At 37.3% G+C, this 23,805-nt stretch overlaps 3 protein-coding genes across 7 annotated transcripts; all 3 read left to right on the top strand.

Moving 5' to 3' along the window:
* The first annotated feature begins 335 nt into the window (after nucleotides 1-335).
* LOC112280930 (LRR receptor kinase BAK1) lies at nucleotides 336-6,564 on the top strand. Its single transcript, XM_024516889.3, has 13 exons — nucleotides 336-1,184; nucleotides 1,358-1,788; nucleotides 2,165-2,297; nucleotides 2,423-2,494; nucleotides 2,630-2,773; nucleotides 3,126-3,197; nucleotides 3,375-3,434; nucleotides 3,771-3,868; nucleotides 4,252-4,389; nucleotides 4,664-5,005; nucleotides 5,217-5,611; nucleotides 5,739-5,834; nucleotides 5,944-6,564. Exons 2-13 carry the CDS (start codon nucleotides 1,650-1,652, stop codon nucleotides 6,160-6,162), a joined length of 1,908 nt encoding a protein of 635 aa, XP_024372657.1. The 5' UTR covers nucleotides 336-1,184; nucleotides 1,358-1,649; the 3' UTR covers nucleotides 6,163-6,564.
* A 2,498-nt stretch (nucleotides 6,565-9,062) lies between these two features.
* On the top strand, nucleotides 9,063-13,548 carry LOC112280843 (uncharacterized). Its single transcript, XM_024516725.3, has 9 exons — nucleotides 9,063-9,421; nucleotides 9,709-9,909; nucleotides 10,885-10,981; nucleotides 11,269-11,418; nucleotides 11,522-11,598; nucleotides 11,906-11,945; nucleotides 12,077-12,134; nucleotides 12,295-12,364; nucleotides 12,538-13,548. Exons 1-9 carry the CDS (start codon nucleotides 9,155-9,157, stop codon nucleotides 13,114-13,116), a joined length of 1,539 nt encoding a protein of 512 aa, XP_024372493.1. The 5' UTR covers nucleotides 9,063-9,154; the 3' UTR covers nucleotides 13,117-13,548.
* Nucleotides 13,549-20,076: 6,528 nt separating this feature from the next.
* LOC112281237 (uncharacterized) lies at nucleotides 20,077-23,788 on the top strand. 5 transcript variants are annotated; one of them, XM_090249962.1, is made up of 5 exons: nucleotides 20,077-20,219; nucleotides 21,211-21,285; nucleotides 22,258-22,364; nucleotides 22,623-22,712; nucleotides 23,087-23,788. In XM_090249962.1, exons 2-5 carry the CDS (start codon nucleotides 21,276-21,278, stop codon nucleotides 23,294-23,296), a joined length of 417 nt encoding a protein of 138 aa, XP_090106088.1. In that variant the 5' UTR covers nucleotides 20,077-20,219; nucleotides 21,211-21,275; the 3' UTR covers nucleotides 23,297-23,788. The 5 variants fall into 5 exon arrangements, with proteins under 5 accessions (XP_090106088.1, XP_024373286.1, XP_090106090.1 ...); XM_024517518.3 differs by having other exon boundaries at nucleotides 20,077-20,301; XM_090249964.1 differs by having other exon boundaries at nucleotides 20,077-20,301; nucleotides 21,211-22,015.
* The last annotated feature ends 17 nt before the right edge of the window (nucleotides 23,789-23,805 follow it).

Below are 23,805 nucleotides of genomic sequence, written 5' to 3'. Positions count from 1 at the left end.
TGTGTGTGTGTACAAATCCCCAAGTTGTGATGCATGCCATTTGTCCTCAGTGGACGAAGTTCAGGACCTGTGTAGAGTCATTACTGCATGCACAAGGGAAGGTTTCCTCAGTCTTCTTGAAACGCAGACCCTGCAGCTCTACTGTGAGATTTGAAGGCTCGTGTGCCGAGGCAAGATGTGTGTGCGCGCTTTTGAGAGAGGAGCAGGGCGGTTTGTCAGAGAGGGCGAGAGAGAGGGATGGCTTCAAAGAAGGATTATCAGTACTATGTCAGACTCGCTGGGGTGGTTCAGTGACGTTGTCATTAGCCACTGACCTACAAAGCTCTAGCTGGCGATCAAGACTGTACATGGGTTGTCACCTCGTCTTGAACGAGTTACAGCTTAGCTGGTGAAGGGAAAGCTCTCCAAACGATCTTCATACCTCTGAATTACCGTTGTCATTGCACAGGGAACAATTGTACCTTTGTACATGTATTCTGCGTGTGAGAAGCAGGGGGCTGTCCTACGAACTAGACGGAGCCGCTGGGGCGTCAGGGGCGTCATTACATGGGGTTGATGAGACGGCTACCTTGCCTTCGTAGATCGTAGCATTGGTTGCGTTTCGGTATCACTGAGGGTCTTTTGCCCTGTCCCATTTGACGAAGTGAGGATTGTGTACAGCTTCACTGAGTTTTGAAAAAATCTTTTAGAGGATCTCTGTGTGTGTGTATTTGAGAAGAAAATGCAATCTCTACAGGTGTGAGTCGATAAGCTTGAAACCGAGGAGTTAAGGAGAGGAGAAGAGTGAATGAGGGGTCTTTTTTGTTGCTACAGAGCTGCACTCGTTTCTCGCAGTGAAGCCCCTGACAGTGGAGTAATAGCGCGTTTGTGTGTTGATTAACTATTATCTTTTTCTAATCGAGGTTCCTTAAATGTGTACCATGGTGTGCTTCTGCAAGTGGAGAGCATTGCAAGCGCTTTCGGAGATGCATGTGTGCCTTCCACTAGCGTCGGACGATTTTTTATATCCTCAATACTCCAAGCGCACTTATCAGATCACTAGAGTGTTTGGCAACACTACGTTTGAGAAAGATTGGTGTCTTTGAAGCGCACTCTGGCGCTTGTAATGGTGTTGAGCTAAAGAATGGAGAACAAGGAACGCTACGTTTGGAGCTCAATCGGTGCTCGTCGTGATCTTAAAGCAGGTGTGTCAAGTTGTGAACCCACCACTGGGTTTCTAACTCTGGCTTCGACTCTATGGAATCTTGTAAGCGAGGAAAAGAATAAAAGAGAAATTGAAGTTGAGCATCAAGATAGGATCCTATCTTGCATCAGGAGCATTTCGCCGTCCTCATTTTGAATGCTATGTACATTCCAGGATCACGCCGTTGTTCAGCTTGGAGATTGCAATTCTGAAGTCTGCAAAATCCGCGGTATTGAATTGTAGGCGTTCAATTAGGAGGATTAAGTTTGATTGCGCGATGGCGCAAAGTCCACTATTCGAGGATGGAGTGTCTTATCATGCAGTCTGCAGTGAAACAGTTTCTTCGGAAGAATAAAACGAGTGGACAAGAGAATATTATAAATGATAGACGACGGATAGGTTAGCTGATATAATCGCCCTACAATGTGGACAATAGCAGCAATAATATGTGAAGCAGCTGCAAACAATGGGGAGAAGAGCTAGACACAAGGCCGGCACTCAAGTTCCTGCTCTTGGAATACTGCAGTGGCTGTGTGGAGCACTTTCACTATTCCAAGTTTTCAATTTCCTAACACATGTTCATTGCCTTGACGGAAACCCCGAAGGTATGATCGTTCATTTTCACATGATTTTGTTGATATCGCCTTAGAATCATAATTAGCAGAGGAGTGGACAATCGCCGAAAGTGTTTTTCTGTGGCTTAAGCCTGATGATGGAGAGGCACAAATTAAATTACTACAATGCAGAGTGCATGATTTTCACCTTTGGAGTGCAGTGGCCTAAAAATACATTAGGCTCTCCCGTGAGCGTTAAGAAAACTAGGACTATTATCAGTCAATCGAAATGCACTAGGTAATGGGGTATGGTAATCGGTGGCAACTTACGCACTTTTGAGAAATTTGTTGTGCAAAAGTGGAATGTGGCTTAGGACTGACTCTGAGTTACAGGGCATTAACGTTGTATTCTGAAGCCAATGTGCAGTGAGGTCTTTGGCTGCAATCAAGCAAGCATTTGAGGATCCCGAGAACGTACTTGCGTCATGGGATCCGAACTATCTATCACCTTGCACCTTCGCCTTTGTGGAGTGTGATGCTAACCATTCTGTCTACGGCTTGTAAGTGACACCCAGAACACTTCACAGTCGCCCGATAAGAAACATTATTGTCACAAGAACTTCAGCTTAAGGGAGGCATGTGTTGGAATTTTACAAGAATTACTCAGATTTATTGCGTGTTGCAGGGCGCTACCTTCTCATGGTTTGTCTGGAAACTTATCTCCTCTTATTGGAAGCCTCTCAAATCTTCACCGCCTGTACGTACCTTCACCTCACTCACAGGAAAATCTACATTGCAAGCATGTATCTATTTTGAAGTGACTGCAATGCCATCATTTTCTTTTTCTTTTTATCAAGGTAAAGATTCATGATCTTTGGTTGCAAACTGACAGGATAATTACTAACAACTCGATATCCGGCGAATTACCCTCGGAGCTTGGAAATCTTTCAAAACTTGTGGTTTTGGACTTGTCCAGAAATGACTTCTCTGGTGCAATTCCCAGCGCTCTTATGAACCTGACAAGTCTAATAACTTTGTGAGAAACTATTTCACTCCTTAAGAGGCTTCAAGCGATCAGTGTTTCTGTTGATATCTTCTTCTGATTAGGATTAGCTCCATGTATTCACTTCTTCTTCTTTTTTTCTTTTTTTTCTTCTTTTATTTATTTTTAAATTTCTTGTTGGATGCAGAAAAAAATCCGACATCTTACTCTCATTTTGATTTTCTCGGTATTTAGTTTCATTGAATATACCTTTTCTGAAAGCTTGCCACTACTCCCCCTGTGATGCAAAAGAGATGCTGGCCCTCTCTTGTGTTGGTCAACCCACGTAAGTAGTCGGGAGATCAAATTGGGGCGATGTAGCTCACTTCCCGTGTGGTTTTGACAGAAATCTGGGAGGGAACCACTTCAATGGAAGCTTTCCAGTATTCGTTGCCAATATGTCTTCATTACAATCACTGTGAGCTCTAGTTTCTCGCACACTGACTCCTTGGAAACTTCTTCACTGGATGTGATTGTGATGTGAGAAAATGCGTACGTGCAGACAATTTATGGTTGAGTGACGCTTGTGTGTGCAACATTCTACCCGGTTGAACTTTACTTATCAGTCTGATTATTGTTCTTGTTTCGATACCAGGGATGTTTCATTCAACAGCTTGTCAGGCTTTGTTCCTAATCAGACATTGAAAAATTTAATGTAAGGATTCTGAACATTGCTAGTTAACAAATCAAGCTGAATCACCTCATACATTGAACCTCTCATTTGTCTGAATCAAATGCATGATTTGTAGTTACAGAAGGGCGAGCTAACATGCTTATGAATTTACACGAGTTGCAAGGAAGTAGATGCGGGAATACACATAATTCCTTGTATATTTTGGGCTCGATGATATGGGAAGATTAGGATCGGGCAACCTATTGTGTAGCACTGGATGATTCTATGTCAATATTTGTCAGAGTGAGTAGAGATATGCTTCACAAATAGCTACTGACATCTTTGATGATCTGGGTGTCATTTACGAACGTCTTTCAGGGTGGATGGAAATCCGAATTTGTGCGGATGGGCTGTTAGAAAAGAGTGTCCCGGTGACCCTCCACTGCCCAACCCTGCGAACATAAATGTCGTCGATGGTTCGTTTCTGTCCTATCTTTTCATGATTCCTGCACTATGGTATTTATTTATTGAAGAGTTTGCAATATTTATGAAAATTATTTTAAGACTACTGGCTTGGAGGCTCGGGGATCACTACATCTGCGATCAATCCACAAAGGCTTGTAAATTCTTGATAGATGGTACATTACAAGATCTTCATGGCCAATCGGGGGGCCTCTCTCAGATGATTCTTCTTAGCTCATTCTAATTTAATTCCTTCCAGCTCTGTTGTTGATATTTGAAGAATAGATATTGTAATAACCACGACAGGTGCTTACCAAGAAATTTGTCACGGCATATGTCAGGAGAGGGATGTACATGTATTCATGTACTTACCTTCAGCATGAATTAATGACTACAGGCAGAAACAGGAGATCAAACACAACTGCTGTAGCGGCCGGTTTATCATTGGGAGCAGCAGTGTTGGTCGGATCACTCCTGTTGGGCTCCCTGTGGTGGCGTCGTCGTAATGCCAAACAAGTGTTCTTCGATGTAAATGGTAAAATGTTTTTAGCGGTCCTTCCATGCCCAAGTCTTACGTCAATCACCATGAAACCATTTTAAGTGGATGAAAGAAACCATCTTCGTTGCGCTAGTTGATCATCCAAGTCGTCGTGTTCGTCATCCTAGAGGTGAAACTTACTATAAAAAGAAAAATAGCTGAACATTTTCATTCAGTTTAGAAATGTGGTCTATTTGTTGTATCGAATTTATTGTTACTTTGCAAAAGCATCCTTGTTTCACACTTGAAAACTTTGATTGCAATGCAACAGAACAACAAGATCCGAATGTGCTACTGGGTCAGCTTAAGAAATTTTCATTTCGGGGACTTCAGATAGCTACTGACAATTTCAGCGTAAAGAATATACTCGGTAGAGGCGGCTTTGGGAATGTCTACAAGGGCCACCTATCTGATGGGACAGTAGTGGCTGTCAAGCGATTGAAGGGTGAAGGCAGTCCTGGTCACGAAATGCAATTTCAAACTGAAGTTGAAATGATCTCATTAGCTGTTCACAGAAACCTCCTGCGCTTGCGAGGATTTTGCATGACTCCCTCTGAACGGCTGCTTGTTTATCCTTACATGCCCAATGGCAGTGTAGCATCTCGTCTTCGAGGTAGGTTAATTTCTTATTTTGTCTAACGAATTCTTTAGAAGCTACTCACTATTAATTTCCCTCACATGTGAATACCAGGTTGCCCAAGAACGATCATGTTCCCCAAGAATCCGGGCTTTAATTGTAGGCGTGAGCAGTTTGCCTAACAATTCCCTGCTCGTAAATTACAGAAATATTTACTCATTGTATTTCTTTTGTTTGTGTTTGTTAGATACTGTTGGGGGCAAGCCAGCATTAGATTGGCCGAGACGCAAAAACATTGCCTTGGGAGCCGCTCGGGGCTTACTCTACTTGCATGTGCACTGCGACCCCAAAATCATTCACCGGGATGTGAAGGCGGCCAACATACTGCTTGATGAAGACTTTGAAGCAGTAGTTGGAGACTTCGGTCTGGCCAAACTGTTGGACCATCGTGACTCTCATGTAACTACTGCAGTTCGTGGAACGGTTGGACATATTGCACCTGAGTACCTCTCCACTGGTCAATCTTCGGAAAAGACAGATGTATTTGGCTATGGTGTGCTCTTGCTCGAGCTCATTACGGGGCAAAGGGCGTTTGAGTTCGGACGGCTGTCAAGCCAGAACGACATGATGCTCCTCGACTGGGTAAGGCTACTATCCTCGAATGCAACATGTGCAGATTGGCATTCGAAAATATTGACAGAATATATTTTTTCTGATCAATTTTCTAGGACCCAGTTATGACCATAGACGATCGTTGTTTGGTTACTAGGTCAAGAAACTTCAAGCCGAGAAGAGACTAGATTTACTGGTGGACTCAGAACTCATGTCAGAGTACAATTCACTGGAGCTTGAAGAGATGGTGCAGGTACAAAGCCTTAAAATTTCCTCTAATAATGGATCCATCTCTGAGACAATTTGTTGTCTTCTTCCAACACTCCTAACATTCTTGATATGGCATCAATATTCCTATACAGGTGGCACTGCTATGTACCCAAGTCCTCCCCGCAGAGCGCCCCAAAATGCTGGATGTGGCGCGAATGCTGGAAGGTGATGGCCTCGCAGAGAGATGGGAGCAATGGCGTGAAATGGAGAGCCGTATGAGCAGGGAAGCACTGCTCCCACGGAGGTTCTGCGAACTTGTTGAGGATTCTTCATGGGACATAGAAGCCATTCACTTGTCAGGGCCCAGATAGCGGCACACCAAGCATTCTTTTCACCATCAAGTCACATGAAAATCTGCCATTTGGATGACACAGAGCTCTTCAGGATTTAGAGAATCAGACGCAACAGCCCAATGATGTAAGCTTGCTCCCTACTGTGTTTTGTTCAGAACAGATCGTTTGTTTGTTCCTAAACTTCAGTGAACGATAGCTTTAGTTTGTACAAAGTAATTGGAATTTTTCTGTGCAGATATAGTCTTACAGAGAACACTGAGCCAGAGAGGTTGGCATTCCACACCATTTATGTGAGATGTTGACTCCCTCTAAGTGAGGATTATTGTCTCCACTGTAGAATGGGTAGTTTACTGGATGAGAGTCTGCAATTGTTATGGACAATGAATAAATATATTTGTTGCAACATGTGCTTGCTATTCAGGAGTTACTCTCATGAGATGAGATGCAGGGGGTTTACGACCCCGTCAGAGGGCTCACAGATTGTTTTAGTTTGAGATTTCATTGTTTCTCTCACCACTACTCATAATGACCAAAAAAATTAGAGGTTCTGTTGTGCTCTTCAATTTTTGTTTCAGAATCCTGTTGTTAAAGGTTACTTAGATTGCATGGTTGGTTATAAAAGACTGCAAAAGTTTGTGTTGTCAATTTCAAAAATAGTTTATGTGAGTTTTAATAAATTTTTCTACTTTGGAGACATATTCTACCTTAAAGCTTAAAGATATGTCTTGTCAGTTCCTTGTAAACTATAATTATCACGTTTTTGCTGTAAAAACATCTCATGTGGACTCAAGTTAATACTATGGTCAATAAGTGTAAATTAAAAGCTACATAAATTAAAGGTACAAATTCAATTTAAGTCAATCAAAGGGGTTATTATTATTGTATTTATTAGTAATGAATTACTGTTCATAGCATTTAGTTGCAATTAAAATACTAAAACCAGTATGATAAAATGAAATGTGTGTCCATTTATGTATAAAATCATTTTTATGTACTTTTGAGATATAATTTAAATATATTCAAGTCTTAATAAATTTGAATATCATAAAATTATTAAATAATAATGAATCTGTTTTATTACGAGAGTGATTTATAAAAAATTCTTGAAACCAAAATATCATGTTGTGTATGAGGCTGAAGAAGCATAGTAAATGTATGTGAAATTTTAAGAATTAGTATTGTATAAATTACAAATATATTCTATCCTCTAATATATATATATATAAATATATATATTAGTTGGTAATTCTGAATGCTTTTTAGCAAACTGCAAACAAAAAAATGAATGTTGCAAAGGAATATCTTGGGATCTTTAATTTGTGTTCAAATCATTAATCTCAAATAAATAATAGAATATAATAAATACAAGTTAATTTTTCACTAATAAGAATGCAAAGTTGCATATATATAATATCTATTGTGGATGGACATCAATGTCATAAAATTTTTAATTATTTTAGGTTGTATTTTAGTTAAACATAGCAATGTTAATTCTTTTAATTATTTTTTAAAATTAAGAATATATATACATATATATAATAAGAATGCAGATTTATTTTTTCAAAAGTTTCTACAATTAATAAAAATCAAGTTTAAATTAATGATGAACAATCATAAACTCTAAAGCATTATGATAGTTTTCAAAAAACAATTACTGGTTATAAAATTATATATACATATATAGATAATTTAATGACTGTATATGTGATGTCTTACTTCAAATTTGTTCCATATAATTCTACGGAAAGAAAAAAATAGCTACATGAAGATACCTAAAAGATTCCAACGATATAAAATCAAAAAGGTTCTACTTAAGAACTGATTATACCAAATATAATATTAATCCTGGATCTATTCTTATTACTTGCAAAGCTAGAAGATTGTCATTCAAGCATCTTGTGTTTTATTGCACAATCTACTAGAATAGTTTCTATAAGATACTCATGTAAGTGTGTAAAATATGTTCTATAGATGCATCCTAAAATTTACAAAATTGATAGTTACAAAAATGTAGAATCTTGTAGAAGAGTCTATAACCAATGTCCCTTGAAATTATGGCCTCATACATTGATGAGTATAAAGTTAAAATACTAGGATATGAACCCGTTTTTATTCCTTCAATATATTTTAAAATTACAAAAAATTATTCTTATCAATCTTCTACATAATTTTAGAAAAAATTAAACTTGCTCACAGTCTTTTATATTCTGAGTTATCTTGCTGAACTGAATAATATCACAATTCAGGTAAAATAAAAAATAAAAAATAAAACCCTAAAAAATCACAAGTTTCACAGAAGATTATAATATTATTCTTACACAGCTGGTATTGCTAAAATCCCTTAAAAAAGAGGCATGACATTGGATAGAAAAAACAATTACACACACACACACACATATATATATATATATATATATATACTTGTAGAAGATAATACCCATGATATAATTCAATAAGAGATACCCACAATACACTTAAAAAAACACAAAAACATCCCACCCAGAAAGCTCATCAGCATTCTTTAAAGTTTTAGTGGGTAATCCCAAGCTGGAAGAAATGCAGAAACAGTCCCACCTCCTGACCAGCCCCCATTTCTATATACTCGTCGTCCAGTGGACGATTCGTCCAACCACTTCTCGCTCAGGCTGACTGAGCAACACAACACCCCTCTGCTCGTCCACATCCACACCCGCGATCCAATCCGTTCGTCCACGTCCCTCCAACGTCCACGATTCAATCCGTTCGTCCACGTCCCTCCAGGAGCATCTTCCGTCCGTCAACGATCGCGTTCGTCGAAAGAATCTTTCGTTCATCTAGTTATTCATCCATCCATACAATCGTTCGTTCGTTCGTTCGGGGAGGAAGAGGCCCACGTTGATCTCTCTGGGGCTCTGGCTCTGGGGATCTGGCTCTGAGGCTCTCTCTTCCGCTGGAAGGCCTGGCAAAGAAGTCGACGAGATGAGAGAGGTGAGAAGAATCTCACGTGCGCGCTCCCCCGTGGGGGTTGCTCATGATCACCGCGCTCCACCAGATGCTTTTTCTGTGTCTTTCCATTGTTTGGTCCTCGTCGAATGCCACCCGATTCGTCGATTTCCCCTCCTCGCTAGCGCAGCGGCACCACCACCACCACGCCGAAGAAACGCTGCGAGAGATTGAATGTGAACACCGTGCTTCCGATCCGGGTTCCTTTTTTGGAAAAATTCGGAATTTTTTCTGGACTTTTTTGAGAGCTTCGAATAATCGGTGCTGCCCGCTCTCGACCCCCATGTGGAATTCGGTGAGTTTTGTTCAACGCCATAGGTGTTAGTTAGCTGGTTTGGTGTAGTAGTGGTTTGCTGGACTCAATTGGATGTTGGAGCTTTTGAGGTTATGGTTCAGGCTGGCGAAGTGGTGTCGGGCTTTTTTTTTGAGTTCCTTTTTAGTAGTTTGTATGTCGGGGAGGATTTTGCATTTTGTTTAGTGTTTTCGACGAAGTCACCTTCTCTTCTTGGTTCTTAGGATTTGTGATAGGATGTGTGTGTGTTAGAGAAGGGAAGTGACATGAGCTTTATGTTTTGTGATCAGGATTTACTGCAACCCCCGGAGGAGGAGGCGGCTTTGCCTCAGGAAGAGAGGCCATTAGCTGCCGTGCCAATGGCTGAACCAGAGACTGATTTGTTTGGGGCTGGAAGGGAATGGTTGATCTGGAACCAGCTCGTGCCCGAAGAGGACGTAGTTGCCAGTTGCTGGACTCAGCTTATTGATGTAGAGCAAGATGATGGGAAGGTTAGTTTCTCTTGCTACTCTGTCCACACAAATCCACATATATGCAAGTCTCGAGCGTGAGGGCCTCTTTCAGCAGTTGCTCGTGACTTGGGTCATAGAACGTTAAATTATATTGGACAGGATTTAGCATGACAGTTAAACAGCTACATGAATTAAGCAGTGATGGGAAACGGATGGGAGAAACATGATGTTTATCTTTAACGACATAGATGATTCAAACCAATAGTATGGAGTGGAAGAGTGCGGGGATTCAGAACAGAATGGGAACTTTTTATTTTGTAGGACTTGAACCCCTACGGCGTGTATATGTACACGTCAAATTTCGGTGCATATTTGTAGAGTTAGAAGGATGCAGGGTCTGATAGTCTCTAGTCCTTATAGCAAGTTCCTTTATGTCAGCCCATGTACTCAGAAAACTTGATATGAAAGGATGCTTCGATATGAGAGATAGATGGTCACTTAGGATCCTGAATCCAGTAGTGGTAGTACCACTTTTAGTCTATCAAGCGCACCCTTTATTCCATTGAGTATCTCAGAATGAAGCCACATTTGTTGAAGTCTTTCATTTATGATGGGTTTTTTTGAGTGTTGGTGCATTTTGTCAAGTCTCAGGTCAATTTTCCCTGGAATAGCAGTTGGAATGTTCTCCTTTATGTACTTACAAAGTAATTAGAGTTTGAGAAGAACAATGGATGTAGGATATTCTTTTGTATAATCTCTTCGTGGTCCATGAGTTGGTAGCTTGAATGGGGTTCGGTTTTCAAGCGGGTTCTGGGGATTGGACTTGTGACTTGCGTTTCTTAATGCGAGCCCCCTTTATGTGGAGCTACATACAGGGGTGTCATTGAAGTAAGATTTTGATGCAACTCGTTAATTTTGGTGCGTTTGTGAGAGCCTTTGTTTTCTGTGAATTTCTGATTCGAACCGAGTTGTCTGACGTCTCGATTATGTTTTTTTTATTTCTTCAAACGGCAGACCTTAAACCATACCATTAAGTATATGCCACTTCAGACGCCCCTCCAGGTCGAGCCTGTGGCTTCACGGCCACCTACCACTGAACAACGTCCCAAAAGTGAGTTTCCAACTGCCCATCCCACTATGTTGAAGCAGAGGTTTTCAAAGTATGGTATTTGTTCTATACTGTGCACATTTTGATGTTTCATAACTTAAGAGGTATTAAGGTAACAGGTTTACTAGGGTTGTTGATTTAATTCAAGTGTAGGCTGGCTTTTCTGTGCTACACGTATATTTTCCTGATGGCTATGCTTGTTTTGCAGCAGATATTGATGGATTATGTGAGTGATCGTAAATGTCGTGGTAATGTTGCTCCTAACTGACTCCATTGTTTTGGATTTATAGGCTCATCAGGTGCTACTTCTGCTGAGAGTCCAAAACCATCTTCCTCAGAAGCTGGTACATCAGGGTCGGCTTCGAAGTCACGGTTGCGATGGACTCCGGAGCTTCATGAGAAATTTGTTATAGCTGTGGCGCACTTGGGAGGGCCAGATCGTAAGTGAGCTCAAACGATTCAGGTTGGTCGTTGTGTAGCTGATGAGAATTGCAACATTTAGTTGGAAGGGTTATGCCTGACTCGCTGCTTTCCCCTGTGAAGGTGCAACTCCGAAGGCTGTACAGAGGTTGATGGGTGTTCAAGGCATAACGATCTACCATGTGAAAAGTCATCTCCAGGTTTGGATTTGCTCTATGCTGGTTTTGGGTCCTTTTCTTGGTTATGAAATTGTCCTCTTGAATATTTCCTTAACAAGCTTATTGTTTCTGCTTCATGTACAAAGAGTATTTATAGACTTATTGAAAGTCCATTAATTATGCCGAGTAACTAGTGAAACATAGTTTGTTCTCCTTCACTGCGAAATGAATCAGGGTGAGAAATTTGGTTGTGAAAGCTCAGAATCATATGAAAACCTTTCCCGATCCTTATTCTGTGTGACGCGTCGGTTTTCCTAATTGCCTGTGATGCTTTATTGATATATTTCAGAAGTATCGACTCGCAAAGTACATGCCAGAGATTTCGGAAGGTGCGGTTCATTTTGCTGTTTCATATTTTTGCTTAGACTAGACGTAGATGATGTTTTTGCACTTTGTCATGTATTATTAATTGATGGATCTTGGTTAGTGCTCAACTGATTTGATGACATCGATTGTGCAGAAGCAAAAGCTGAACGGAGAAAGCATGACAGCCTGCTAACGTCTCTTGATCTTGGATCGTAAGTTGATAATTCATGACACATTAGTAACACTTCACATCATAGCTCCGTTGCCAAGGTTACGTCCCAAGATATCATTGCATCATCAGCCTTGGGTGGCTGTGAGGGACAACGATTGCCAATTAGCATGCTAATATATTGGTACTTTTTATTTGTACAGAAGTTACCAGATTGCACAAGCCTTGCAATTGCAGATGGAGGTCCAGAAGAAGCTTCATGAGCAGCTTGAGGTATGTTTAAATGGGTTTCATTCATTTGCCAAACTTACTTTTCTAATCATAATCATGTTGAACAGCCCGATTCAGTTTGTGAATCAAATCTAGTTTTTGCATTGGACCAATTAGAACCTCCAGCTTTTGATAATTTTTTTGAAACTCAGTTTAGTTAAACTGGCATCTGGCAGATCCAGCGAGAATTACAACTACGCATTGAAGCTCAAGGTCAATCACTTCAAAAAATGCTTGAGCAACAGGCCAAGCTAAACCACCCTGATTTGCCTATTGGCATGCCCTCTTCATCAACAAATACGGTTGTTCCCACTCCATCGTCTCTGGCGCTCTCTGACAGCAGTAATACGACCACTCGATCCGAGGATCAACATGCAGAGAATAGTGCAGTGAGTACCACGTTGGCGCACAGCCAAACGACGATGGACAAAATCGATCAGAAGCAAACTGAAGCAGGCTTAACCTCGAACACGTTGCTCACTGAACCTGCCGCAAAGAGGGCTTGTCATGAAACCAGTTCTCAAGTGAATCTATCTGGTCAGGCGAACAATATTGTGGTTCCACGTACTAAACCCTCTTATGCTTGGGAGTCTCCGTCGCCACAAGTCCAACGTTCCTCCAGGACAATGCAAGAGTCCCAACAATTGCAGACCTCGACTGCAGCAGGGTCGCCTCAAAAAGTTCCTCAACAAGCTCATGCAGCTTCCATTTCTCAGCACCCTGGGCGTGTGGCACAAAAGCCTGTGCAAGCGTAAGGGGAGACCGTGTATTCTAGAAAAAACAGAAAAAGAAAAAAAGAAAAAAAAGAAAAAAATAGGAGAATTCTTCTTTGGTTTTGATTCCTACACGAAATGCTACATGCTTTGCTCCACCCTTCTTTGTACTTTGTATTGGCAAGAAAAGGGAAGAAGCTTTGTACGATGTTACTGGCCATTCACCATGATATGAGTAGGTTTTTGTTTGGGGATGAGGTCCTATTGGGATGCAGTACAAAGCTTCGAAGTTTTGGAGGTAGCCAAAGTTCTACTTCATTTTCTGCGGCTAAATTCTATTTCATTTTCTGAAAGAGGTACTTCATTAATGTATCCTCGGTGGTTGGCTTCAGGAATATCGAATGTAACCAGGATTCGTAGATCTTAATGCGTGTCCATCTCTAATTGTTGGAGATGGTTGCCGGTTCATTCTTGCACACATTGCCCTTCTTTAACCTTGGTTAGTGTTTTTTTTTTTTTTTTTTTTTTTTTTGGTTACTTGACCTTTCCTTAGGATCGCATTTCCTACTCTCCAATGGATGTGGCCATCATTTTCTCTTAGAAGAGCTTGCCGCTTTGCAAGCCATTGTTAATATGCTGCAATATCATTATTGTACTGTGCCTGAGATGGGACGCATTTGTCTAAAGATGGGTTTTGTGCGGCTTGATTGCCGTTATGGACAGAAATCAAGTTACTGTAGCAGCAAGAGTGGAAAGTCTGAACCATTTACTGAAATCATTTTGTTTCCTGTAAACCTTTGTGGCCATTCCAATCGTGAAAGCTGTTTCAGTTGGTGAACCTTCGGAAAGTCAAAAGAGTGGAGTTGTCCATCGTGTACCATAACAACTAAAACAAACAATCAAACAAAAAAACAAGTAAATTGTTAAATTAAGTAATAAAGAAATTAGTTGGTGTGCAGGTTTTGTTTCAAGATCATGGGTGGTGAAGGCGTACGAATTTTTTATCATGAGTTGAATTTTTTTGAACGTGATCCTAAATTTTCTATGCAATAAGCAAACATATTTAACTTGAAGGTTTATTACGAATTTCAACTTTTTCTACACCATTTCGGAATCAGAAATTGATTATCAAAGTGAACATTCTATACACACAGGCGTGGACTTCACACATGTACAACAAAGGTGAAAAAATACATGAACTGCATGTATTAAAAATAGGAAGTCAAATGATCAAATTTAGGATTAGATCCAATTTGGTGCCATTTCCAATTTTCCTCCCCTTCTACAGGATTGCAAGATTCTTCAGCATGGAAAGCAGTTAAGGAAGTGGTGCTGCCTCACTTGTATATATATATATATATAGTGATTAAACACTGTTGAGTTGCTTTGGAGATCAGATCTACAGAATGAGTTTGATTTTGTTTCAAATATTTTTGTTTATTTCTTTATTTTTTTAAGTTCTCCAAAGGTGACATGTACATTAATGTATGTGTGTGTGTATATATATATATATATATATATATATGTTTAATATTTTATTGACAACTACTAAATCCAAATTACATTATGTAGGACATTTGGAGTTGGCTCCTTTCATTCAAACAAAACCATGTTGCTTATCTTTCATTATGTTGGTTCTCTCTTCATTAAAACAAATTCTCTTTTTTCAACAAGAAATACAAAAACTCTGCTGCACATGTAAAATGAAAAATCCAAAATATAAGTGCAATAGAACATACATGCTTCCAAAAAGTTTCAAACCTCCACTTTCTCTTTATATAGATTCTTTTTACATGTACTCTACTGTTGTGATTTTTAAAACACCAAATATTTACTATGAACTTGACAGAGTCAAATGAATCTTCTCTAATTTTAACAAAAATTTCTCTTAATATTCAACACAATCTACAACAAACCTGCAGCACCTTTTTAATCCAATATTTTACAGTTTTAATTTTTAATCTTTTTACCTTTTGATAAACATATCAATTGAAAATAGCATATTATTTCTGTAATAGGGTGTCTTATTACCTTATTCATTCAACGTATTGTACATGTTATTCAGTTCATAGTTCCTTATTATTACGTCCACATTTTCATTAATTTCAATAGTATATACAACACAGTTGAATTTCTAATCTATACTACCATTCCAAATGTATTATACTCTACAAAAAAGACCGTCCATTCCACATATATATTCATACTAAAAATAGAATTACAAATTAATCATTTTTTTCTAATAGTTACTTTATTTATAAATTTTGCCTATCTAATAAAAGAGATATTAATGGTTATGATTATTTGCTTTGATTAGATAGCTAAAAATTTGGATAGTTTTTTAATTTGAATGAAGTCATTAGACATAACACATTTTGTAAGGCAACTATTGGTCTTTATCTATCTAAAAGTGTTTTGAATGATTGTGCTCAGAATATTTTTTGATCATATTATTTGGATATCTGATATATAATTATTAAGATGTGAATAGAACATATAAACTAAAGAATAGAATCAATTATTTTTCAGCATTATTTTCCTTCTAAAAAACTTTAAAATAAATAAATAAATAAATAAAACTTCTTCATATTTTATAAATTTCTTTTATTATAAAATGTTGGATATTTGACTTGAAACAAATTTTTATCACACTATATAAGAATAAACCTCTTTTAATCTTTGATATTTTTTTTAAAAGTATATTAATTAATTGAATTTCAATTCTACTTTCTTGTTGTAGCTTCTTGATTCTACTCTAGCAAAGGTTGATTTAATACTACATATAATAGGTGGTTTTATCAGAATAAGAAAATAAACACATTTGAGCCACAACAAATAAGTAGTATATTGAAGCATATGTTGTGTCTATATCAACTAAATTAACCACTTTAAAGATGCTACTAAATGAAAATGAATATTTTAAATCCATATTGTATAGTGCATATTATTTTTTGCAAATCATGTCATCCAAGTATTAATATTAAAAACTGAAAATTTTAAGATTTTTTTTTCAGTTTTTCAACAAAGGGAGCAATAAAAACAAAGGCAAAACAAAGAAAAGAAGCACCTCCTGTTTACCTCCACCAAATCCTTGAAATTCGAAATCTAGAGTTCTTTTCTTAAAATAATAAAAATAATATTTTTATTTTTATTTAAGATATTCTTTTAATTAAGAGTCTTGATTTGGTATTCAAATTTCAAAAGTTTTAATCACGTCATTTATGATCGGCACTTGCAGGCTAAAGGATTCACAGATATTTCTTTTTATCATTATGAGCTCGTTATTCCATTTCATATTAAAATCCATGGCCAAGCTAGCATAAAATAAGTGCAAATATAAACGTTTACTAATGGTAAAAAGTTGAAGGAATCTAAAGAGATCTCTTTAGATTGTAATATTTAAGGTTCTAATTTCATTATTAAATATTACAATTACAATTCACCCATCCACATTTTTCATGAGCTACATAAACAATATTTTGCATAGCCCCAAAGTTTTATATTTTACTTCTTGTTTTTCTTTTTCTTTTTATTTACATTGTATGTGTGTGTTTGATTATATTCATATATATACATGAATATATATGCATCACTGATTTACAAAGAAAAACTTTTATAATTGTGACAGTCTTTGAGGGAGTTGTTATAACAAACCCTTCTCATCAACCCTAAAATCATTGCATTCATTTAAAGTTATGGTCAAGATTGGTGTTGACAAGTGGGTGCAAATTGAATTGAATGCTTTTGTGTGATACACTTGTCCATGATTCTCCAAAGAACAAAACAAAACAAACTCAAACGCAAGTTGGGCTACAGATGCATTTTTAGGGTTTTTGTGGATTACTTTCTAGAAGAGAAGCAAACAACCAACAACATGTGAAAGGCTCCACATGCATTAGCATCAAAACCATCAAGTCTTGTTTGTGATTTTTTCTACTTAAATGCAAATTGTGACTCACTCACACACTCACCCACAAAGGATTATATTGCAACACATGCTTTAGATGTGAAGAAAATAATGTTAATTTCGTGTGTCATTAAGCTTGTAAGTCATTGTTTTATTTATAGTAGGTTAAGATTTAGTTTAAACAAGTGGGTTTATACATCTATATATATACAACCTGAATATGCTATTTTCTTTCTCTGATCAAGTTAGTTTTATAGAGAAGTCTCTGCAGTGCATCCAATTTTCATCTTGAGCAACATGAGGTGTTGAAATCTATTTTAGGGTAAGTAATTTATTTTTATTTTTATGTAAGCTGTTAATATTTTTGGTACAATAAAAGTTTATATACTACATAGTGTTTTATTCATGAACATGTAATTCACATAAATATTTCCTTTAGATGAAATGTTTATTTTAGAAAGAAACATGACTATTTATTTTTTAAATTTTAAAAATATGTAAAATTATACACAATTCAATTAATTGAATAAAGGAGCTATAGATATATATATATATATATATATAACTTTGTTTATTTATAGTAATTTTCTTTAAAATTTTATTATTTGGATTAGAAATCTAAATTAGAAAAAAATTAATTTCAACTGTAAATTTATTAAGTTTTTTTTAAAATAAAAAATAAACTATTAGTTACTACAATTACATTATAATTTAATTAAATAACTCTACACAAGATGTCTAGAATATGATATAGATAATAATATCACAAGAAAGAAAGAAAAAAGAAAAAAAAGAAAAACATTGTAACCAAATCATTACACAATACCAAATTTTGTACTTTTTAATAGAAGTAAAATCACAGATTTAGACCTGCAACATCTTTTTGGCAAATGAGTGATAGATTCTGTAATTAAGCTTTAAACATAAATATTTGTAATTTGTACTGGTTTTAAATTCTATTGATTACCATTATATTGGTACTTACTAATTTTCTTTTTTAATACTATACTAATTTATACCATTGCATTGTAAAGCTTTTTTCTTTAAAATTTATAAGTTTAGAAGTAAATTCCTTTTAAATGAAACATGGTAGCTATATATAACATTTAAGTATAATGATTAATTATCATTAAACATACATTCATAAAACATTTATTTATACTTGAATTAGAGATTTTGATTTTTAAGAGTACAAATCATACATGAATTACAAAGATCTAACATATCCCATTGAAATTGTTAATACCAATAATTTATTATGTGTACATATATATTTAACAACAAATCATTAACCAAGTAAATCAATTAAATAATAGAACCAAATTACATCAAATTTTGGTTTAACATACATTGTTTACTTCAAATCAACTCATCTCTAACATTATTCTATTTTTTCTAAATCTAAAATATTCTACAAAAAATCCAATTGTTATGAGTATGTTCTAATAAAAGCACTTAAACAAGAATTGCAAAGTTCAATAACAAAAAAATTGATGTAGGTTGACATATTCTTGAGAGTGCATTCTATATAAACTATCATAAGTACATATTATATGAGTGTAAATTATATTATTTTTAAATTCCAAATCTAAAGAAAAAAACCCAACTTGATCTTTTCTCTATTGAATTTTGAATAAATATGATATCAACAACAATGTTAGGAACATCAAAATGTGCAATTGATTTGTGATTTTTGTACATTTTTATAAAGAATATGTGCTTGTAAAAAAAAATAATAATAACTTAAAAATTTGTATACTAAATTAATCTTACACACTGAAAAGAATTTACAGCTAAAGTAAATCACAAGATTTATTTGAGAGCATTTTATTTACATTAAATTTCTACTACATTGATAATATCAACATGTATCAAACAGACATAACCATCAATATATTGTACTTTTAACATTTAAGGAATTGGTCATGATAATAAAATATTGTGGAAGAATTAACGATGATCTATATATATATATATATATATATAATAATTAAGACAGAAGTTCAATTTTTGTTGAAAACAGTATCTAATTACATTTTGAGTTTAAAAAAGACAAAATCATCATATTTGATAGAATCTGATTTGATTCAATGGTTTGCTACCTCTTGAAGCATCATGTGGTTTAATTATATACATTTCATATTATTTAAGGAAAAATAAAATTGATTGAACATTTATATCTGAGATATCATTTTAGTTGTATTTTACAGCCGTAGATTTGCAATCCAATCTAACAGCATTAACAAAGATTGTATTTACAAAAAATTAAAAATTAAAAAATCACTGTAACATAATGTGGTTTCGGGTGTACAAAAATTCTTTTATTTGACATAAATTAATTTGGTACGGTTCTCATTGCAACCTACAACTATTCCATGGATTGTAATACTATAAATATGTACATTATTGATTCTTTAAAATGCATAGAATTGGTTGTATAGACCTGTATGAACATCGCATGTAAAAAAGTTGAAATAAAAAGGAAATGAAAATTCTTCCACTAAATCATGATGGTAATTAATTAATATTGTTTATACAAAAATAGAAAACACCAGATGTGAAATCACCATTTAAAGAAATCAATGTCTCTTCCTGGGGAACGTCCTCCAGGGGAACGAAGCGAACTCCAGGGGGAGCAACTCGCTGTTGCGAACGGACGTCCCATGTCGTTCCACCCCCTATCGCCAACCTGGCACGGGGTCCACGTAGGCTTCTTCGTTCGCAGCCCATTCCCCTCCCTCCCTCCGTCCGTGCCCGTAACCCTAATTCAGGCGGACACGTCGGATTATCTCTCATCCCCCCAACTGGCTCGCCGCCACGCAAATCCCACAGCATCGCCCAATCACGCTTCACACACACACACACACCCCACTTCATCCCTCATCCCAAAATCCATCTATAACACTTCCAGGTAATCATCCAGAAATTAATTCATCCATCCGCTGAGGGACCGCGTTCACACGGACGTGGGGGTGGGAGGAGGTGCATAAGCTGTCGTCCTCGTCGTCCTGGTGGGGGTCGTCGTCGTCGTCGCTCACAAGTGGAGGAATAGTAGTAGTAGTGGCAGTAGTCACTGAATGACTGACAGGCAGTGTTGTTTGTTGTTGTAGTTGTTTGTTGTAGTTGTTTGTTGTTATTTGTTGTTGTTGTGTGAGTGTTGTGAGTGAGGCGAGAGAGAGAGAGAGAGAGAGAGAGAGAGAGTGTGTGTGTGAGTGAAGAAGCTTCAAGGTCGAGGAAGGTGAAGCCAGCCAGACAGCCATTCCATTCCATTGCATTCACTGGTGTAGAGAGAGTTTGTTCTGGTTTAGCAAGAGAGGAAGGTTTGGCTCCCTCCTCCTCCTGCTCCGTTGGTTTGCTTGCTTCAGCATCGTCTCTTTTGCATTGATCCCGACTTCCTAGCCTTTCTTCTTCTTCTTCTTCTTCTTCTTACTTTCACTCCCTTGCTGCTGCTGCACCTTCTCTCTGTACTATCTTCGGGTTGTACTTGTAGGCTGTCGATCGATCGGTGCCTGTTTTTGTCTGTTTTGTTTTGTTTTTGTTTTTTTGTTTTTTGCTTTGTTCTGCGTGTTGTGTGTGCAGTTTGGCTGCATTTTTGTGTGCCGCGAAGGTCGTTCATTTCGTGGGAGTTTTTAGCGTCCTGAGTGGACTCGTCCGGTGTCGGAAGTGTCAGCGTTTGGTGACCTCCGTGCAATCTGCTGTTCTTTACGAGTTTTTTTTTTTTTTTTTTTTTTTTTTTTTTTTTTTTTTTTTTCTGGTGGTTTGTGGATTACCGACGGTTGTTCTGGTCTTGTGTCCGCGGGTGTTTGTTTTTAGAGTTGCGGGCGTCTGGTTTTTCTCGGTGTTCCGGTTCGCAATTAGGGCTGCTGGTCTTAAGGTCCCCCCCCCTTTTTTTGTTTTTTTTTGTTTTGTTTTGTTTTGTTTATTTAGATCCCTTCCAACTTCTCGATGATTATTTATTTATTTTTCTTCCGTTAGCAGTTTAGGCTCTTTTATCTCCTCCTGATGGTTGTGTCGCTGTTTCATTCTTCCGTTTTTCGGTTTCGTTCCTTTGACTTTGTTCCTTTCGTACTTACTTCAAGCGTTTAGAGTTGGTCGGCCACAGCAAGTACCTCTTTCACAATGTCCCATTTTATTTATTTTTTCTTTAGGCCGTCGTTAAACAATTGATTCCTACCTTGGTGTGTCTTAATCTCTGGTGTTAATGTTGTACGTGGAAATTTCCATATCAGAAGTTGAACCCGGGCGAAAGAGGGGTTTGGATCGAAGTTTGGGATACGAGAGTGTTCGGGTTAGGATGCCATCTGGTGATTTTCTCGGCATATTCATTTTTTCTTCAATTTAACTCTTGCTACTAGCCATCTAACGCACTCTCTGCTAGTGTTTTAGTTTAATTTACGCATAAATCTTGAAGATTTATGATGGATGCACACGTAACTTATATACACAGCCTGAGCATTTTTTTGTGGATTTTGGGATCTGATCCTTTTTTTCATTTCAAAATAACTTGCACCTGCTAATACCAGTCTTTTTTATGTTAAATTGGAGTATCAACCTCACAATTTCTGTACATAAAATGTAGAGAGTCCGCGGATCTTGAATTTTCTGTATGTATGTTTCCATTTGCGCACAGCTGATCTAGAGTAATCTCTGTGCGTAGGCGATTTTAATCTTGCCTTCGAAAGCACAAACTTTCTCTGTTCCCTTAATTTACACCAACATTCGGCCTGTATTTTTATGTTGTAGAGTTCAAACGTCGAATTACTGTTCCAATCTGAAGTATTTTTATCGATCTCTTGTGTTTTTGCTATGGTCTTAGTTGGGAATGCGTCCAGTTTGGCAAGTTTTGGAATACATCTCGTCTGGTAGATACCAATTTGTCAGATATTACTATTATTAGAGCTTCTATCTGGTATATTACTGTGGTGTGTTTGAAGTCATGATATTACGAGTTCTGAATCTTGAATGCGATGCTTGCATGCCATTTTCGACTACTGTCTATGAGTACATTACGCCTTCGAAAGGTTTGACAGAAATGTGCGTTCTTTACTGATTTCGAATGAAAACTTGTGTTGCTGTTTTGATTCGTACCTAATAGCAATTTGCTGTAAGCTTTTATCGTTTTGCATAATTTTGGTGCCACGTCTCGAAGGTCATTGTTTGAATGTCGCACGTTCGTAGGAGTGTCTTATTTGTTTGATGTGTTTGTGCCGATGAATCGAAGTCAGTTGTTGTTTTTGATCTCTGCTTATGAGTGAATTGGGACGATAATTGTTCAGGAAAGCTTAAAATTGGGGTATCTGACGATATGGCAACAACAACTCTATCCATGAGCCCTAAAAGCCCTATGAGAAGCGGTACTACGGATCTACATTGTAATTGCTCTGTAAGCGCTTTGAACTAGCCTCACAATCCTGGTCATGTCGACTGTCCAGAACACAACTAATTGTGCAACCTTTCGCAAGTTTTCTTGGTCGTAAAACGTAAACGTAGAGTCCATGCATTAGCTTGCGTGATCCAATATCTAGCGCATGTTCGTGACACAACTCTCACATTTAGCGGAGTGAGGTTTTGGATAGCGAAGTATCCTCATCTACTGCCATTTTATAATCATCGCTAGATCATGTTTTTTTCTTTTTGACAGGCTTCTCCGAATAACCATGAAGCAATGGAAGTTGAGTCGGTTGAACCGAAATTAAGCTCTCCAGGAGCACATCTCCAAATTCAAATGGAGGTACAGTTCCTCTACGTACGATGAGTTTGTTCTACACTTGGTTATGAAGACTTTACAGTTTGAGGGTATTCACGTGGCTTTTTGTGAACTACTGTCATAGTTGGATTATAATTTTTTCACCTCGTCGCTAGTGTCAGTACACAGAATGAAAACGACCCATCCATGTCAACATAATTTGTCTAAATATTCATGTTCTCAGATTTTAGTCACTCCAATTAAGTTGACAAATCATTGTGGACAAGTTTGTTGCGCGTTCTCAATGTGACATGTTTGTCTGATTGAATTCTGTTTCTATTTCAAGTGGTCAAGCTCCCGCAGGAGTTAAGGATTTCGTGACGTTAAAGAATTATAATTAAGTCGTTTCTTTGATGCAGGAGAAGTACCTGCTAGAAAAGATTCCGTCTCCGATTAGAGTGAAGCCACTAAATTCAGGAAATGAAACTTCATCTCCTGAACTTTCTCCGCCTCCATCACCGAAACGCAAGAGAGAAGTAGAGTTCATCAAGGATTTGGAGGACGTTGCTTTCACGGCTGTTCTCCCTGCAAAGAATATTGACTTGCATCGATCTCAATCAACATTCTAAACGAACTTAAGCTATCATTCAGCTTCTGCATCGCAACTGGAAAAATCAATTCTCTATCAATGGTGCTGGTACGTAGACTTAGCATCAGTGCAAGAAGATGTTTGTAGACCGATTGTTAAGGAAGATCCACATTTTGATGAGTTTCGCAGTGCACGCGTATTGGCATTTTAAAGAGTCTTGTAACGAAATTGTATCTTAGTAGGTTATAGATTTTATCTATACATTTTACTTTGTTGGAATATAGATCTAAACTTATCATAGTTACCGTCGTAACAGTTGTCATTGTTACATGAAGGGAGCCAATGAAGTTAATGTGCTCGTCTCATACTATGTACAGCAAACTAGCTTCCGCCTGTTAGTGTGCGAGGAACGGACACGTGATCTGTTTGATGCAGCTTTGCATCATAGCATGTCAGTGTGACCACTAGAAGTTGTTTCGTCAGTCTGCTGCATGCAGTCAATTGTTGGAAATACAAATGACGTTTCACTAGACATTATTGGGAAGGTAA

The sequence above is a fragment of the Physcomitrium patens genome, chromosome 4 (assembly GCF_059467195.1).
Source record: "Physcomitrium patens ecotype Gransden chromosome 4, ASM5946719v1, whole genome shotgun sequence".
NCBI classification, from domain to species: domain Eukaryota; kingdom Viridiplantae; phylum Streptophyta; class Bryopsida; order Funariales; family Funariaceae; genus Physcomitrium; species Physcomitrium patens.
The sequence above is the reverse complement of the archived record's forward strand: the minus strand, read 5'-3'. Positions and strand labels throughout refer to the sequence as shown.